The 20,291-nt window shown below is 45.2% G+C and overlaps 1 protein-coding gene across 4 annotated transcripts in view; it reads left to right on the top strand.

Moving 5' to 3' along the window:
• The window catches only part of rad18 (RAD18 E3 ubiquitin protein ligase), an 87,952-nt gene that overhangs the window by 35,938 nt on the left and 31,723 nt on the right, over window positions 1-20,291 (top strand). For all 4 annotated transcript variants that reach the window (XM_055647759.1, XM_055647760.1, XM_055647758.1 and 1 more), the window contains 5 exons: window positions 146-330; window positions 2,476-2,549; window positions 2,629-2,689; window positions 15,252-15,377; window positions 17,042-17,198. In XM_055647759.1, the coding sequence (XP_055503734.1) occupies window positions 146-330; window positions 2,476-2,549; window positions 2,629-2,689; window positions 15,252-15,377; window positions 17,042-17,198 (603 nt within the window). The remainder of the gene's footprint in view (window positions 1-145; window positions 331-2,475; window positions 2,550-2,628; window positions 2,690-15,251; window positions 15,378-17,041; window positions 17,199-20,291) is intronic.

The following is a 20,291-nucleotide window of genomic DNA, read 5'->3' on the forward strand; positions in this document are numbered from 1 at the left end:
ACATCCTTTACAGTACACTTTACAATTTGATTTTTGGTATACTCCATTAAAGAGGTAAATTTGCCATAATACTGTGATCAAAATTGCTTTGTTCTGGTAAGAGATATTAACAAGATATCTATCTCGATCTTTTTTTCCAATCAAGCTCTGTGAACAAAAGGAAACTGTTGCCTAAACTGGTATATAATTTACTTTCTGACCGAGATCTGAAAAAGAAGTTGAAGGAGTGTGGTCTGTCAACTCAGGGCAGCAAAGCACAACTGGTTAAACGACATCAAGAATTCATACAAATGTACAACTCACAGTGCGACTCCTTAAACCCCAGATCAGGTGAGCAAAACTCTTAAATTGTCAGAAGAAATAAAAGCCATTTCATGTTCAAATCGCTTCTTTCTTTATGTTTACTTGGAACGTTATGTGCAATTATGATGAATAAACTGAAAGCCACTGAAAAATGTTGATCTAATGCAAAAACAAATTAGAGTTAAAGGTTAAAAGTTTAGAGTATAACATTTGGAACCATATGCGAATTGCACCAGGTCTCCAAGCTGTGGAGATAATTGTAGAAAAATTGGGCTTTTCCGGTAACTTTGGCCGACCAAGTAGCATTTTCACTGATGCCATCCATCCCAATTGTCTCCAGTATTCAACCCATCAGTACATGCTTATTTGCCAGGAATCTAAATTAAAAGCCTTTATAAGTGGGTAAAGTTGTTCTGCTTAACTGACCCCAGCTTCCAACAAATGTGAGTTTTGATTATCTGAGGTCCGTATAGTTCACTCATAATCCATTTGAATGTAGCAGCTCCAGAGTTTTTCAGTTTGACCAATTAGATGACCAGGTTATTAAAAAAAAGCCACAAAGTGCTGCAGTAACTCAGCAGGCCAGGCAGTATCCATGGAGAAGATGGACATGTGGCGTTTCAGGTCGGGTTAGAAGAAGGATCCCGATCCATATTCTCCAGTGATGCTACCTGACCCGCTGAGTTACTCTCGTATTTTGTAACCTTTTTTTGTGTAAACCAGCACCTGCAGTTCCTTGTTTGTACATTTAGATCATCAAGTAAATGGGTGCAATAACCAGGATTTTCATGAGAGGAGTTGGGTGTTACAGGTGGGCCTACTTGACACTCTACTTTTTCTACTTTATTGCTTTGTCCTCAAGATTTGGCAAGTATGGCTTCATAAATCCAAATGAATATGAATTCAGCATTTGATTTGTGAATCAATATGGGAATCCTAACTTTCAAAGAAACAAAGATCCGTGAAAATCAAAAATCCTATTGCCACTGAATTTTAGTACAGACATCACTTTGTTCTATTCTTGCTCTTATTCTGCAGCAGATCAGATGGAGAGCACTGCCAGAGGTGAGCGGGGAACTGAGGCCAGTTGTCCATGATGTCCAGATCCCAATGCGCTTGTGTTTCGGAGTTGGATAATGTTATTGATTTGTAATTAGCCTGATTTGTAGTTAGTTGACAAAGCCTTAATTTATTAATTTGGAATATCCAGGGGGATGGGATAAATGTAATATTAAAATGACATGCAAGGTGTCAGGCTGTCTGTCATAACATACAGCCCCGATAACCATTATTTCCTTGTGAGCCCCTGAACTATCTACAGTTCCCAGGTCGCCTGCCCCGGGACTAGCTGCAGTTCCCAGGTCGCCTGCCCCTGGACTGGCTGTAGCGCCCAGGTCGCCTGCGAGCCCCGGGTCTAGCTACAGTTCCGCTGTCCGGTCCCGGCGGCCGCTCGCAGCCACCCGAGTTGCTGAGTGAGTTGCTGGCATGATCTCCGACCCCCTCCTTCTCAACGCTCCTTCCCTCCCCGCAACTTTATCCCTGGCGGCCCAGCCGTGCTGACCTAGGCCAGACTTCCCCCCCGCTTTGGAAGGAATTCTCTCCCCCCCCCCCGCCCCCCCCCCCCCCCAGCAATGCTGTCCTTTTACAGTTGCTGTAATGAGGGATAGCCAAGTCTATCTTTCTTGGCAAACAATCTAATCTTCGACCTTCAAGACGCAGGTAAATTTTCAGGCCTTATTTTAGGGTAAAAAATAGCGTCTTCATTGCCGAGAAATACGGTAGTTCGGAGCCTCTTTGGAGGTTGTAATATTTAATAGTTGTAGGGAAGAAGCTGCTCCTGAACTTGGACGTTACAGTTTTTATGCTCCTATACCTTCTTCCTAATGCAGGAGTGAAATGGTAGAGTGGCCAGGATGATGTGGGTCTCTGATGATATTGGCTGCCTTTTTGAGGCAGTGATTCTTGTAGATCCCTTCAACCTGCAGTGTAATATATAACGAGGTATGGCTGTTGTAAGTGTATGTTTTCCTCCTGCCCTGTGCAGATCAGAGTTCAGTATATTCATTTTGGTGACAAAACTGAGCAAACATCATTTAGATTTGGGGAAAAAAAAGTTTTGTCTGGAACTTTTCATGCTTGCAATTATTTTCAATCACTTCTTTTTTCATTCAGCCAAAGACATCATTAAAGAAATTGAAAAGAATGAAAAGACCCGAGTTCAGCTGGAAGCCAAATTCGGTGAAAATGTAAGTGTCCTTTAATATTTTTACTGTAATTTAATCTTACTCAAGGAGAACAAAATTACAGTTCAATTGTTTTCATTAGGCAATGAAATTCACAAAAGATCAGACTGAAGAACAAATTGATGCAGTCCACAAGGAATATTGTGAGTACATGATTATTTTAACCAGCGCCTTTTAAAATGAGGAATACATTTGAGTGCATGAGCAATGGCAGTTAATGGTAAACAGGCTATAGATTTAAAACAATTGACTAAAAAATAATCGATGAGATAAATATTATTCCAGAGTGATTTGTTTTAATCAGGAAGGCACAACATTAAATTTTGATGGAAGCAAATTGAATATAAGCTTTCAGAGAGGTATTAAATATATACTTGAAAAGGAAACATTCGCAGGGCTGTGCAAAACAAACCAGGTGAGTGGAATAAATAATTAAAGAAGACTAGGCCAAGTGCAGACCCGTTGGGCCTTTTCCCCCAATGTGCGGTTGGGGGGGGGGTGTCATGCGGCGTCACACACATTAACCACCCCCACACACACGCTAACTACCCCCCTTGTTAATATATTAATATTATTAATTTGCTCCTTTTACCCCATAATCGCCCTATCTACTGACGCATAGCCCCAACATGCTATTGTGACGTCAGCAGCTGCTGAGCGCCGTTTATATTTTGGAAATTGAGTTTTGTGATAATTTTATTCAAAATCTGGGGAAATAATTGACCAAGGAGTGGATTTCTGAACTCATAAGTTAAATCCCTACCGAAATGGTTAAAATCTCCGCGTTTCTGCGTCTGGTTTTCGAGGAGATACGTTTCACATGCAAAACCACACACACGCACGCACACACACACACACTTTACACTTGTTAATAGCCAAATTTTTCATCCCACTGACTAACTCCACAGATACCTCAAGTTTGGGGTCTAATTTGCTATTACAATTTAGTTAGAACTTAATAGATTTTCTAGCTAGGTTCTGCAAGCCCCCATGTTTTTGAACAAAAAGCTTTTATTCTTTGCTCTGAATTTCTCTGTTAATCTAATTTTATATTTTCCTGTCGATTACTAATTTTTATTTCATTTGTGCAAAGTGTTCATGTTTTAATGGTTTTCAATTTCATCATTGAACTAATCTTTGATATTTGTCATCCTGGAGTCAATAAATTTGCAATTATGTTGCTTGACCAAAGAACATTATCGATGAAATTTTGCATTCAATTTCAAAATAAATCTAGTATGTAAGCATTAACATAAAAACATAAAAATCCAATTGTTTTCCAGGGAAAGAAACCAATTGTATATATTTCCACACTAATATGGTTAACTCTTAAATGCCTTCTACTGTGCACTGGTAAATTAGTCCAGCAGTGTATTTTCTGGAGTACTGGGAATAAACAATATGATGACCTTGTCTGAATGCCCATCCGAAGGCAACAGAAAATAGTTCATATTTAAGAAGAAATGTGAATTATTTTCTGTGTTCCTTTAAGATTTCGGATCTTTTAACTCATCAAATTATTCACTGCAATTAGAGTTTCATTTCTCTTGCCATTAATCATTGTTCAATTCTACTGACACAGGTCCATTTTTCAGTAGAAACAAAGAATCACATATACATTTTTCAAGATGGCGGACTGCGGGGGTGATGCGCCGTTGTGTATGGCTGCTCCTCCTGCAGTCCGTCCTTTCACCCTTTTTTATTTTTATTTTTAGTCCTGTTCGTATAAAATGTTTCTTGGTGGTCTTCTTTTATGTGGTGGGTGGGGGGAGGGGAAGGGGGAAACTATTTTAACCCCAGTCCTACCTGGTCGGAGACGCGGTTTTTTTCCGAACCGCATCTTCGTCCTCTCTGTGCGGCCTACAATCGAACTGGAGCAGCGCTGGAGCGGCGTTTTCTGCCGGGACTGCAGCTTCAACGGCGGTGTAGATGCTGGGACACCTACATGGAGCGGGCGATGCCTTACCGGGTCGCCTTGCGGTAAGCTCCGGGGCACTGTGACCGCCGACTGCGACATCGTTGAGCTGCGGCTACAGAGCGTCCAGCCGTGGGCGGTCGGCACTGGATTTACAGCACCGCGGAGCCTGGGATCCGAGATCGCCAGAGTCGGAGGTCCGGCCGGCGCGGCCTGTGAACTTTGGTCATTGCAGTCTTCGGGGGGGAAGCGGCCGCTTCAGTCCAAGCCGCTGATGGATGTTCACCGACGCCGATAATCCAGCTTCGCGTCAAGAGGGCCTGAAAACACCGGGTTGGCTGAGGAGGCCAGATATAGGCCCCGACCTCGGGTGGACTATGAGGGGGAGAACTGGATATTTTTAGTGCCTTCCCTCACAGTGAATTCTGCTGTGGGGGGACGTTTCATGTTGATTTCTATAGTGTACTGTTTCTGTGTCTTTTTTTTCTTTTTCTCTTTTTTTTGATTTGTATGGATTTATTGCATTGATCTGTTCAATTAATTTAATCAATCTCTGTAAAGCACTTTGGTTCAAATACTGGTTTTGTTGAAAAGTGCTATATAAATAAACATTATTATTATTATTATTATACTGGTTAATATGACACCAAGTGCTAATGTAACAAAGCAGGTCAGGCAACATTTCTGGAGAACATGAATAAGTGTCGAGATCCTTGAGGTGGAACGGGGTTGAAAATGAGAGGTTATCTAAATTTGAAGATTCAATGTTCACACGCAAACTGCAGAAACACTTGGTGGACCCATCGCAATTGTTCAATGAAATGGTCGCCAAGTCTGCATCCACTATAAACCTAACGACTCCCAAAATGGACTACACTTTCACCCACAATGCCTCTTGCAAGGAAGCTATTCCCTACTCTCAATTCCTCCGCCACATATGTTCCCAAGATGAGACTTTCCAATCGTACATCCGAGATATCCACTTTCTTCAGTAAACGTGGCTCAGCCCTTCTGTCATAGATGGACCCCTGACCTGTGTCTCCTCATGTCCTGTAGGTCTGTTCTTGCCCCTCATCCCAGGCAGGGGGAAGGATTGAGTTCCCCTGGCCATCATCTTTCACCCCACCAGCCTCTGCATCCAACACATCACGTTGACATTTCCATCAACTCCAATATGATACTGCCACCAATACATCTTTCCGTCTCCACCCCTCCGACCAAGGAAGAACAAAAGGAAGAACTTGAACTTTATTTTGCCTTCCATCACAGTGAGAAATGTGTAGGAGTTACTGTGGTGGATGTTCATATTAAAATGTGTTTTTGAGTCTGTTGCTTTTAATTGTATGACTGATCTGGTCAGTGAAACTCCTCGTATGTTGCAAAACATACTTGGTGAAGAAAATTCTGATTCTGATAAACATGGTTACTGGCCACATGCTAGAAGATGAAATTAAAATGATTGGGTGTCCATTGTGTGGATGTGGTAGCCTGAATGCTTCTGCAGCTTATAATGGAGTATTGTAGACATCTTTCCTTGGTCATTAATGCCGGCTCTAAAGTGTTTTGAACCTTTTCATACCTGTAGTTTCCCTCTCCCCTGACTCTCAATCTTAAGAATGATCTCAACTCGAAACGTCACCTATTCCTTTTCTCTAGAGATGATGCCTGACTCGCTGAGTTACTCTGGCATTTTGTGTCTGTCTTTGGCCTGTTTAATGCTGTATGACTCAATGAATCTATATTTCCCTTGATAAATCTCCAGAAACAGCCTCTCCTCAATATTGTCTTGTGTGATTGAAGGTATGAAAGGTAAGGTGGCTGAGGTAAATTGGGACATTAGTGTGAAAGGGATGACACTACCTGATGCTTAACAAGATAAACAACATTTTTTGACAAGAATAAGCACCATTGTGAAATGGTGGCCATATGTGAAAGGTGATCTCAAAGTAAATTTTATTCATCACATACACCCGAAGGTGCAGTGAAATGAATTTGCCAGCTGCGATACAATTAAAAAGAACACACAATACACAATAAGATTTAACACAATCATACACCACAGCGTTCTTCACTGTGGTGGTAGGCACAAAGTTCAGCCAGTCCTCCTCCTTTGTTCATCTGTGGTCGAGGCCTTGAACCCTCCATAGTTGCCGCAGCAGCGCCTTCACTTCCTGAGGAGGCTCAAGAAAGCTCACCTGTCCCCCCAGATCCTGACCAACTTTTACCGTTGTACCATCGAAAGCATCCTGACCACCTGCTTCACGGTATGGTACAGCAGTTGCACCGCAGTGGATAGGAAGGCACTACAACGGGTGGTGAAAACCGCTCAGCACATCATCGGTGCCCTGCTCCCTGCCATGGATGCCCTCCATCGAAAACGGTGTCTGAGACGGGCCAGGAAGATCATCAAGGACCCCTCTCACCCTAACCATGGAGTGTTTGGCTCCTCCCATCAGGGAGGCGGTACAGGAGCCTCAGGTCTCGAACTAGCAGGATGAGGAACAGCTTTTTCAACAACACACTTACATTGCTGAACTCGGAGTCCCGTCGCTAGATATCTTTGGTCTCTCCATCCACATTGTTAACCAGTACTCTTCTTACTCTAATGTATGCTTGTTCTGTATTTTTTTTTTAAATTCCTATCTTGCACTATGACTATGACCAGACGCTAAACTGCATTTCGTTGTACCTATACTTGTATCTGTGCAATGGCAATAAAGTTGAATTGAATTGAATGTACACGTCCTCTCGTCGGGATGATTTGAAACTCCGACATCGGGACGGTCAAACGCACTCCGCGACTTGGAGGTCCTGAATCGGGGCTTTCTTACCGGAGACTGCGGCTTCAGGATGTTAAAGGCCACAGGCCGGCGGTCGGAGCTCTTCTCTGGCGATCCCCAGCAAGGGATCCCAGGATCCAGATGGTAAATCCACGCCACGCCTGCAGCTAGAAGCTCCGCAGACCGCAGCCCCATGATGCCAAAGTCACTAGGCTGGCGATCGGAGCACTCCTCTCTGGCGACTCCCAGCAAGGCTTCGACCCACTTGCGATGGAAAGTCCACACTGCGCCCGCTGCTGAAGCTCCGCAGACAGTGGCTTCAGGATGTAACTGTCCACGGGACAGCGATCAAAGCACTCCTCTGTGGCGACCCCCAGCAAGGATTCGGCTGCTCCGTGATGTAAAGTCCACGCTGCACCCGCTGCTGTAGCTCTGGGCCCGACTCCGGGAAAGGCTGCTCCAATCCATGGTGTTAGGCCGCGAGGGAAGCGACATGGAAAAAGTTGCCTCTCCGTGGAGGAGGCGACCGAAAGCGGTTACCCCCTTTCCCCTGCCCCCCACACAAGACATACCAAGAATGTTTTAGTGTCAAACATACCAAGAGACACAGACATTTAGACACACTAAAAAAAAAAAAATCTATCTGTGACTAACCACATAAGTTAAGAATTGAATTAGTGTGAAATAAAAGGTTTATAATGTTGAGAAGAATAATGATGGGACTGAGATTAAGGAGAAATTTAGAAGCCAGCAAAGAATTAATGAAAAAGTGATAGAATAAGAAAATAGAATATGAGATTAAACTTTAAGGAATCCAAAAACAGATTATTAGACTTTGAAAAGTTCATTAGACAAGATAAAGGATCATGAAGTTAAGAGCAATATATAAACATATCAAGGATTTTAGTTATCGAACCAGGCCATGATGCTTCCAGTTCTCTACCTGTAGACGTTTGAGACCTTTTGAGACCCATTCAGATGTTTGAAATCATTGGAGACCTATGAACTATTTTTAATCAGGCTTCATTGGAGACCTTTGAACTATCTTTAATTAGACTTTATCTTGCACTAAATCTTATACCTCTTTATCCTTTATCTGAACACTATGGATAGCATGATGGTAATCATCTATAGTCTTTTCTTTGACTGGATAGCATACAACAAAAAAAATTCACGTTTCGTTGGTACACTTGACAATAATACACTAAACTAAACTGGCAGAGTATTTGGTGACATGCAGAATTTCGTCAACGATCTGAGGAAGTAGAGGCGTCAATGTGCTTTCTTTGTGATTGCATCAATATGCTGAGCCCAGGACAGAAGAAATGAAATAAATGAATAGCTTATTGTCACATGTGACAAGTAACAGTGAAATTCTTTGCTTGCATATCCAAGGTATTCAATAGTCGCCACGTAATGGGCGCTGAAGTCCTTTCCTGAAGTCAAAAATCAGATCTTTGATGTAGCTAATATTAAGAGCGTGATTGTTGTTCTGGCTCCATTCAGTCAGTTGATCCATCTCCCTCCTCTAATCTGACTCATTGTTATCTGTTACTCATCCAACTGTGGCGCCATCATGAGAACGTAACGGAGAGCTCACAGACATCCTGTGCAAATGGCGGAAAGGATACACCATCTCGCAAGCTATCCTCATGGCCAACCCCCTTGTCAGTCAGCTTTAGTCCCATCTATAGAAGAGATTGTCCCTATGTTTGCTTTAAACTCCGCAAAACTGTAGTGAAATTGAATTATCCTTGATACCAAGGAAGTGCCTAAGAGGGAGAGGAATGGGCTTTAACCTTGTAATGATGATAATCAAGTATCTAAATCACCTTGGAAAAGTTTAAATAGGTTTGTTTTGAATTGTGCTGGTGTTGTGCAAGTCTTACTGCATCATCGTTCCCCAACCAGGAAAAAAAATCGTATAAATATCTCTAAAATGATCCCTTTAACAATACATAAATTAATTTAAACATTTATTTAGACTTTATCCTGATAAAACAAAGGTCCTTTGAAATCAGCAGCTGAAAGTTTCCAAAAATGTATTGATCTGCAATTAAATGATGTAGCCTTTAAAATCAATATCTGCAAGTAGTTTCCTAAATTTATTGATCTCTGGATAAATAGTTTAGCAGTAGTAAAATTGATGCCCCGGACACAGTTAATGGAAACTCAAAGATTTTAGTAGTTTAGCATGTGCAGCAGAAGTGCATGTTTAATAACTGGTAGTTCAAACCCAATATTGGAACAATAAATCATACTGTTATCAAGCCTACTGAAAGGATTTCATTAAGTGCTTTTGCAATGAAAAAAGTTGCAAAATAGTGATACCATGGGTTTGAATGGAGGCAGAACAATAATAATTACTTTCTATCAGCAAGGGTTAGTGTCAGGGAGACAGGGAAATGTGGAGTGGCACGGTGATGGTGTAAATAACCCGCTTTTTTTCCTGCTGTATTGTTGCTTGATTTGAAAATGTGGACGCACAATTGTAGGGGTGCAATTACCTAGGAAAATCAGAACCTGTTGTTTTTGCAGGATTAATTCTGCATAAACTAAGGTACGTATTGTTAAGGGAATAATTTTACAAATATTTAAACCTAATTTTTGTTTCCTGATTGCCAATACTGTACTAAAGAAAGGATATTTCATTAATCATTCAGAAATAAATGACATTGACATAAATGCAACTACCACCACCAAGTCCTCCAGTATCAAAACAATTTTGCATCACCATTGAAAAGAAAAGAAGGATTTTTATTTAAACAGGTCATTTCACAACTTTGACATCTGGTGAATGAACTCCCACAGTGTTTTTGGGGAGAGTGATGAATGGTTGGTGATATATTTCCAAGTCAGAATGATGTGTGGCTTTGAGGGGAATCTGTAAGTCCAGGTGGACCCATGCCCCTGGCCCTGTCCTTACATGTGATAGAATGCATTTCTCTAATGTTGTTGAACATGGAAGGGCACTAATTCATCATCTGAGATGGGACAGATACTGTCTGTTCTAATCCTGGACACTGGTTTAATTTCTGCAGTTTCTGTTAGTCTTTTGAGTAGTGAAGTTAATCCTTCACCATGATTTTTTTCCACCAAATTAGCAATATTTTACAGAGTTCTTGTTTAGGAATTAGTCTGATTGGTTTTGGCAATTGTCCTACTAGATTTGTTAAATCCCAGATATGTAAGAAATTAGCAATTGTGTGAGATTGACCTTGTCTAATTGATGCCTTGTTGCTTTCTGGCATTACGAAGCAGTAACTTTCTGTCTTCAGCGTATCAGATGGCTATTTATTCCAGGTTCCACTACAGAGACGTAAGCACATCATGTAGATTTACACACCAGTCTTGTACTGTCTCTGAAGTCTTACCTTTGATTGAAATTTAAGCCCTCCATCTGACTCTGATGAAAATAAAAGCTCCCACTATTTTGAAGAGTAGGGTATTCTCAATATCCTGCACAACGTTAATTCCATAGCCAATAGCAAAATTCAGGCCAAACTCTGTAAATAAAACTTTGAAAAATTGCCTATTAATTAAACCAAAAGGGAAGTGCAAACTACCTAATTGTTTGATTTGTTTGTTACTACATTGGGGGAAATATTTTTTGCGCATTTTGGCTGCTGTCTTTTGCACAAATACACTACTAAATTCACATCCAAACTACAGGTTGAAAACCGATTATCTGGCAAAAATTTATGTGAGCTCATTTGAAATTCCCTGAGCGGCCGCAGATGGCATTATAAACTGAATGTGAATGGAATGACTTGCCGAGCCTTCCCCGGCACCATCTCCCTGGCCGTTTAGACCCTCGGCTTCTGACCCCCCTCCCCCGCGACTCACAAGGTGCACCGCCTCCTCCTCACCCTGAGTTGTCAACATATTCTTCCTTGGAAGTGACAGCATGTGATAGGTTTAAGAAAGAACTGCAGATGCTGGAAAAATTGAAGGTAGACAAAACTGCTGGGGAAACTCAGCGAAGGAATAGGTGACGTATCGGATTGAGAAACTACCCAAGCGAAATAAGAGGTGCCTTTCCTCCAATTTGTGGTGGGACTCACTCTGGCCATGGAGGAGACCCAGGACAGAAAGGTCGGATTCCAAATGGGAGGGGGAGTTGAAGTGCTGAGCCACCGGGAGATCAGGTTGGTTAAAGCGAATTGTGCGGAGGTGTTGAGCGAAGCGATCGCCAAGCCTGCGCTTGGTCTCACCGATGTAGAGCAGTTGACACCTAAAGCAGCGTTTGCAATAAATGAGGTTGGAGGAGGTGCAGGTGAACCTCTGCCTCACTTGGAAAGACTGCTTGGGTCCATGGATAGGGGTGGGAGCCCCACGGTAACCGTGCCTAATTTTGAAGTGAAACGATACAAAGATATGGAGTAACTCAACCGACTAAATCAGTGTGAGGAAGAGTCCCGATGTCACCTATCCATGTTCTCCAGAGATCCTGACCAGCTGAATTACTCCAGCACTTTACTAACCATCATCTGCAGTCATTGGCAATAGCGAACACCACTCCCTCCACTACGGTCCATTTACAGCAATCCCCCCGTTATAACAGACATCATCTGCTAACGGTTTTAACTAAAGTGTTTTGCAACGTCACTAAAATGTACTAATCTTCTATATACTAAAAGTCTCATCTTGTATGTGTGTGTGTGTGTGTCTCTCTGTATGTTTTTATCTTCCTCAAAACACTACGCACTAGCGCTTAAATTTTTACATATTCTAACTCCCATTTTTCCCGTCCACGCCGTACTCAGGGTTCACTTAAGATTTCATCCTATATTTCACATTATTCATGTTTAAAGTTTAAAAAAAAGCCAAAAACTGCTTCTCACAGAGAGCCTTTTGCCAGCAGCTTCTAGTGATGATGTTACAATGCCACTCGCAATGCACCAACCACAATAGGCTCTCAAGCTGCTGTGTGCCACAATTACATCACAATGGGGCATTGCTAACAGTAACCGCAGCTTCCCACAGAGAGCCTTTTTCCAGCAGCTTCCAGTGGTGATGTCACAATACCACTCACAGAGCACCAATCACAATAGGCTCTCAAGCTGCTGAGTGCCATGATGACATCACAGTGGGACGTTGCCAACGGTACCTGTAGCTTCTCAGAGCCTTTTTCCAGGAGCTTTCAGTGATGATGCTACATTTCAGATTCAGATTCAATTTTAATTGTCATTGTCATTGTACAGTACAGAGACAACGAAATGCATTTAACATCTCCCTGGAAGAGCGACATAGCAAATGATTTGAATAAATAATAATAAGTGTCCGGGGGGGGGTGATTGGCAGTCACCGAGGTACGTCGTTGAGTAGAGTGACAGCCGCCGGGAAGAAGCTGTTCCTCGACCTGCTGGTTCGGCAACGGAGAGACCTGTAGCACCTCCCAGATGGTAGGAGGGTAAACAGTCCATGGTTGGGGTGAGAGCAGTCCTTGGCGATGCTGACCGCCCTCCGCAGACAACGCTTGCTTTGGACAGACTCAATGGAGGGGAGCGAGGAACCGGTGATGCGTTGGGCAATTTTCACCACCCTCTGCAATGCCTTCCGGTCGGAGACAGTTGCCATACCATACTGTGATGCAGTTGGTAAGGATGCTCTCGATGGTGCAGCGGTAGAATTTCACCAGGATCTGAGGAGACAGATGGACCTTCTTCAGTCTCCTCAGGAAGAAGAGACGCTGGTGAGCCTTCTTGATCAGAGTTTGAGGTATTGTGGGTCCAAGAGAGGTCATCGGAGATGTTAACTCCCAGGAACCTGAAGCTAGAAACACGTTCCACCTCCGTCCCGTTAATGTGGATGGGGGATGAATTTCACGTTATTGATGATTAAAGCTATTAAAAATGCCAACTTTAACAAGATTTTTACTGTTAAAATCCTTCCTGCCAGCTTCCAACCCCTATACAAAGCAAAACAGGAACACTCTGAACTTTTCATCTCAATGGGATATCACAGCAAGTGTTTCATCACGAGGGGGAGGGCGAATCGGTATTGCAATTGGAACTGCTGCGATAGGCAGTGGAAGTGCAATTGTATTTTTTTTTAAATCCACTACTGAGGGAAGCAGGGGAGTGCTGGAATCTTACGTTCGAGTATGGATTCAGTTGGGGGACCACGTCCCCCCCACCCCCCCGTGGGGGCTATGGGTTAGTGGTGCAATATTGCGTTGGGGAACGGGTTGAATTGGGGGACCAAGCCCACAGCCATTTTCAAAATGTTGAAAATCCAGCGGCGACCAGAAAAAGGTTCGTCTCTTTGGGCGTCTACTCATGATCATACAGTCGTGACATGTCGCGAGGTGAAGCCTGGATGGTCGTGAGTAGGCTCCCAAAGAGTGGTACCTTCATCTGGTCGCCGCTGGATTTTAAATATTTTGAAAATTTTCAGAGACCTGCTGCGACTGACGGGTGCTGGCGGTTGCCAAAAAAATCGCATAAGTGCGATGGCCCTTTAGATATAATTGCTGTAAGACGTCTTCCAAAGATTAATCCTACAGCTAACAAGACTTTTTATTCCACTTGTTTTTGATTGTCTTGAGAGGAAAATGACAATTGTGTTTTTCTATAGTAATGAGATCATGCTATTTAATAAGTGAGTTCGGCATTCCAAAAAAATGGCTTTCAATAAAAATCGAACGAAGCGCTGTAGATTCAGTGGGTGTAGTTTGGGTCCGACTTTTTTTTGTCTTTTTTCAAGTTTGTATTTGTCGGGGGCAGATAGCGGGGGCAGATACGTGGGAAGGGGGGGGGGAGGGGAGGGGAGACTGGACTGGCTCTCGGCAGCCGCACGCACACAGAACCACGCCTCATCCACATCCAGGATCGAACCCGTGTCCCCGGCGCCGCAAGTGCTGCCGAACCACCACTGGACCGCCACCGTCCCCGCCCCACTTGAGTGGCCCATCCCCGCCCGGGGGGTGGCCAGAGATGTCCGGACCGACAGGAGACCAGCACCCAGGCCCACAGCCAACGCGGAGAAGTGCCAACCCCGGCTCACCTCCGCCTCTCTCGCAGGGCCAACCGACAGCCCGGACCAATGACAACAGCAGCCCCAGGCCCTTAGCTAGCGTGGAGAAGTGCCAACTCCAGCCCAATCCCGCTCCAACTCCAGAGGAGCCTGCCTGCTCCCCGATGGGCTGCTATGGCGACAAGTGCCAGTTCGCCCACAGCCTGGCCAAGCTGCGCTCCCTCAGCCACCGCCCCAAGTACAAGCCTTGTACACCACTGGCTTATGCCCCTACGCTACCCTCTGCCACTTCATCCACAACCCCGAGGAGGAGCGAGGACACCGGCCTCGCCTGCGCCAGCCTGGACTCGGCCTCCTCCAGCCCGGTGTGTGACTGGGCCGCGCTGTGGGCGCCCCTCACCTTGCGGCTGGGCAAGGGAGGGGGAGGAGGTTGCTCCTGCCGTCAGCACCACCAACTGCACCAGCAGCTCCAACAGGCGCCTGGCCTGCTCATGGCCGGCAGGAGCCCGTCCACAGACTCTCTCTGACCAGGGCGACTCCAGCAGCAACGGCTCCGAGTCGCCCGTCTTTGAGCAGGGCCGGCGGCTGCCCATCTTCAGCAGGATCTTGGTGTCGGACTGAGGGGAGGGGGTTGGAGGTGGACGGCTGCCGGCCAATCCTGCAGGACAGGCAGAGCCGAGTTGGAGTCAGCGGCTGCAAGTCTGGGGTTGCCCCACCAACCCACTGCCACCCCGGACAGGGACAGGACACCAGGAAAGGGTCGGGGACGGCCCAGCAGCAACTCAACAGCGACGGAGAGCCGGGCCCGACCCCGACCACGGACGAAACGCAAGCCTGCACACAAGGTACACCACCATTGCCGAGACTGTTTTTTGCTTGTGACCTATGATCTGTGCATGCGCAGTCGGAATACCAAACTCGCTTATTCCCATTGTCAACAAGTTTATTGTAACATTGTCCGGTGGAATATCAGGACTGCTCTCATAGCTACCATGCAAATATGCTAACAATATTTGATTTATTACATTGCAGGTGCAAAACACAAGCAGGAGTTTCAACAGCTGATTACTGAGGTGACGAGCAGATGGAAATCTAAGGAGACGAAATTAAAGAGTGAACACAATAAAGAAACTGAACAACAGTGTTTAACTATCAGAGGTAAAAATAATATGGATTTTATTAATCAAAGTATTTAATGTTATAAAGTTTCATCTGGTATTGGAATCTTGTGGGGGGAGGTTTGGGGGAGGGGCATGGGGGTGTTGTGGGGGAGAGGGGTGTGTGTGTGCGGGGGGAGAGGGGAGCGAGCTTGGAGAAAAGACGGCGGAACAGCCATGGGGGAGAGGGGGTATCATGGGGAAGGGTGGCGCGAGCCAGCAAGGGGGACCAGAGGGGAAGGGACTGGAGCTGGCGGTGCGATGGGGATTCACAGCGGACGCTGGTCATTCTCCTTCGCCGGGATCAGAGTCTCCTCTTTCCGTTTGGCGACATCTCCAACTCCGCGCCGGGCTGGGCTGCTTCCGGACCCTCCGAAATTGTGTCCGGCTGGAGACCTCCGCCGGTCGTCCAGAGCGTCCCTCAGCTCCAGAGCGTCCCTCAGCGATGGCGCAGGAAGGGGCGGACCGTTCCATGGAGTGACAGGAAAAGAGAATAATCCACGCGGTGCTGACTGGCAGGAGAGGAGATCGATCTGCGTACGGGCTGTTTTTAAGATTTTTAAACTTCGCAACTTTTACAATTGACCACCGATCGGAACGAATCTTTGTGCACTCACAGCACAGGAGAAAGACGAATGAGCTGGCAAAAAATCATAGTGCTATCGCGGACTGTTTTTACGCAAATAGAAAAAACACGCAAAAACAGGAAGATAACAAGATCTGAGTTTTAGAGAGAGGGGGGTGGGGCGGCAGCTCGCAGGGGCCCGATCAGAGGACGGTGAAAAGCAGCGGGGGGACCAGCCGATCGTGGCTTCCGCTAATGGAAGTGCACCCACCAGCGTGACAGAGCCGGCCGGGGGGGGGGGGGGGGTGGGAGGAGGCGTGGAGAGACAGACGATTGGGCCTCCCCGGAGAGGAGGTTGTCCCCTGTGACGACGGGTAGAGAGGAGAGGGGGGGCGAAGCGGAGCTGGGCGAGTTAGTGGGCTGCGAAATTCGGAGGGACGGAAGCGGCCTCTGTCTCTCTGGAATCCCACAGCTGGAACGGGCGGGCGGGGGAGGGGCGGGGCAGCGCGGAGAAGTTTCAGCGCGTGAGGCGCTGCTGACCCCATGCTCATTAAGAAGCTTGGTTAGTTGCTCCAAATGCACCTGTCATTACTAGAAACTCCAGCCACTGGTACGCTCATTGTCAGTGGTTGAGTTGTCCTGGGTGGTTTTAAATCTCCCGATTCTTAAAACGGCTGTTCCCCTTCCAGACTAATGGAAGTTATTCAATTTCCTCCTTTCCATTTCCCTGGTTCCTTGCAAATGCTTCAGAGATTATGTGAGATTATATGCAAGGTAGTCACTATTGACTATGTGATCTCTGATAATTGATAGACATATCTTGCGTAACTCTCCAATGGGATACTATTTTTATAATTGTACAGCAGTGATAGCGTGTAGGAAAAAAAACAGCGTTAGGGTATTATCTCCCAACCCAACATTGATGAAAAAAATTGTATTAAGAATATTGGGTTTCTATCCACATGGCCTGAGGTTCAGATATACTTGTGCATGACATGGAAATGATGGAGTCTCTCCAAACTTCCACCAGACTAAATTTTATGATGAGTGAAATTATTGCATAGATTATAACGAGACTAATTAGCAAATCTGACTTGCAGGAATTGATGCTGATGAGATAGACAGTAACACAGAAAAGGCTTGCCAGGATGAGCCTCAGTTACCAGAGATAGCAGCTGCGCTTGAGGCATTGGATGCTTTGAAACATGAGCCGTGTTCCTTCGATGTGGTTCTACCTTCATCCTTGTCAACATCCAGGTAACTTGTTTTGCTTCATCACTATTCCCCCCCACCTTACCCCACCATCAGCAATGGCTCATGTGGTAATATTCTTGCCTGGGTCAGCCAGTTGTGGTTTCAAGACCAGTTCCAGAGATTTAAGCTCAAACTAGACCAAGTGCAGACCCGTTGGGTCTGCTCCCCCAATGGTGTGATCCCCCAACCCAATATTCCGCCATGCACCCGTCTCCTCCATTGGAACTGAGCCCGTTCCCAAATGTAAGATTGCAGCCCTCCCCTGCCTGCTGCAGCAGTGAAAAGTTCAGTGTTCCTCTCTTGCAACTTTGTTTCGAAGTGTGTTGGAAGCTGACATGTAAATGGAGAAGCCTGTTTATTTTTGAAATACTTGGGGGTGGGGGGGGGGGGGGGGGAGAAGGATTTGATTAAAAACATGTACTTCAACACGACGAAATGAAATGAGGAGCGGATACTTAGAAAGAAAAGCGAAATCTCTACCGAAATGGAAAATATCTCGGAGATTGAGCGTCTGGATTGGGCGTGGCAATGAATCAAAGGAAGAAATGCAGCCGGACGGCAGGCGGACGGCAGGCGGACTGATTTGAGTTTATATATATATACTAGACCAAGTGCAGACCCGTTGGGTCTGCTCCCCCAATGGTGTGATCCCCCAACCCAATATTCCACCATGCACCCGTCTCCTCCATTGGAACTGAGCCCGTTCCCAAATGTAAGATTGCAGCCCTCCCCTGCCTGCTGCAGCAGTGAAAAGTTCAGTGTTCCTCTCTTGCAACTTTGTTTCGAAGTGTGTTGGAAGCTGACATGTAAATGGAGAAGTCTGTTTATTTTTGAAATACTTGGGGGGGGGTGGGGGGGGGGGGGGGAGAAGGATTTGATTAAAAACATGTACTTCAACACGACGAAATGAAATGAGGAGCGGATACTTAGAAAGAAAAGCGAAATCTCTACCGAAATGGAAAATATCTCGGAGATTGAGCGTCTGGATTGGGCGTGGCAATTAATCAAAGGAAGAAATGCAGCCGGGCGGCAATCGGACGGCAGGCGGACTGATTTGAGTTGTATATATATACTAGACCAAGTGCAGACCCGTTGGGTCTGCTCCCCCAATGGTGTGATCCCCCAACCCAATGTTCCACCATGCACCCGTCTCCTCCATTGGAACTGAGCCCGTTCCCAAATGTAAGATTGCAGCCCTCCCCTGCCTGCTGCAGCAGTGAAAAGTTCAGTGTTCCTCTCTTGCAACTTTGTTTCGAAGTGTGTTGGAAGCTGACATGTAAATGGAGAAGCCTGTTTATTTTTGAAATAGCTTGGGGGTGGGTGCGGGGGAGGGGGGAGGGAAAAGGATTTGGTAAAAAATATGTACTTCAACACGACGAAATGAAATGAGGAGCGGATACTTAGAAAGAAAAGCGAAATCTCTACCGGAATGGAAAATATCTCGGAGATTGAGTGTCTGGATTGGGCGTGGCAATGAATCAAAGGAAGAAATGCAGCCGGACGGCAGGCGGACTGATTTGAGTTTTATATATATACTAGACCAAGTGCAGACCCGCTGGGTCTGCTCCCCCAATGGTGTGATCCCCCAACCCAATATTCCGCCATGCACCCGTCTCCTCCATTGGAACTGAGCCCGTTCCCAAATGTAAGATTGCAGCCGTCCCCTGCCTGCTGCAGCAGTGAAAAGTTCAGTGTTCCTCTCTTGCAACTTTGTTTCGAAGTGTGTTGGAAGCTGACATGTAAATGGAGAAGCCTGTTTATTTTTGAAATACTTGGGGGTGGGTGGGGGGGAGAAGGATTTGATTAAAAACATGTACTTCAACACGACGAAATGAAATGAGGAGCGGATACTTAGAAAGAAAAGCGAAATCTCTACCGAAATGGAAAATATCTCGGAGATTGAGCGTCTGGATTGGGCGTGGCAATGAATCAAACGAAGAAATGCAGCCGGACGGCAGGCGGACTGACTTGAGTTTTATATATATATAGATAGATAGATAGATTATAGATAGATATCGAAGCTAACTGATCAGTACAGTATTGAGTGGGAGTTGCACTGCCAGAATTGCTGTCTTTTGCATGATTTTATTTTAGACATAAATACCTTCTGACTGCCTATGGCCACAAAAGATTCCACAACACTGGTCTGAAGGAAAGCAAGTGAGCTTTTTTTATAACCTGGACAATATTTATCCTTCAAATAAACTACAACAAATGAGACTATTCAGGCTTTGTCACTTTGAAGTTGTGTAAGGTTGTTCCTTCCTTCATAACTACAGTGATTCAATGGCATTCCAAAACCTACAAAACTCTTTGGAATGTTGTGAGCCATTGAAAATAGCACGTGTTTTTTGTTCTGGCTGCCTTGACTTCTTCGGGTACAATTGAGCTATTCCACTTGCCTTCCAGTGGTCATCCAGGTGGTTTGAGGCTGCCGCCCCCTCTGATTGTATCCATCCACTATTAACTGGAGGAGGAATCACAAGAGCACCTGATTCTGTTTTCACTCAAGAGCAGTTGCCAGCAAGGTTCCCACTGATGTCAAAGGGACCACTGGGAAAACGCAGCTGGCCTGGCAGAATCTATGGAGGGGGAATAATTGAGATTTAACAGAGCTGGCCATGGATTTCAATGCAATAACCTGCTAATACAAGAAATTTAAAGTAAAAAATAAGAAAATGTGAGAAACATTCATTAGGCCAGAAGCATTTTTTGAGAGAGAAACAACTGATGTTCGTGACTGACGACTAACCCGAAACATGAAACATCATTGACCGAAAATGCCAACCTTGCATTCAACTACCACCTGATCCACCAAGATGTTGATCTAAAAGCTTGAATTGGGCTTGGTTGGAACAATATAAGAGACCAAAGGAAGATAGGTCAGAGTGTGTGTAGGAATGCACAATTGAAGAAATGGAAGCTCAGAGTAACCTTTGTAGGTTGAATGAAGGTATTCTGCAAAGTGGTCACCCAATCTGCATAAAGCTCCTCCTGTGTTGAGGAAACCACACCATAAAAACCGAATGCAATACATTGAGTTCAAAGAAGTGTAAGCTGATCCCTGTATCACTAGAAGGAAGGTGGGAAGGGAAG

The sequence above is a fragment of the Leucoraja erinacea genome, chromosome 16 (genome assembly GCF_028641065.1).
Source record: "Leucoraja erinacea ecotype New England chromosome 16, Leri_hhj_1, whole genome shotgun sequence".
Taxonomy (NCBI): Eukaryota; Metazoa; Chordata; class Chondrichthyes; order Rajiformes; family Rajidae; genus Leucoraja; species Leucoraja erinaceus.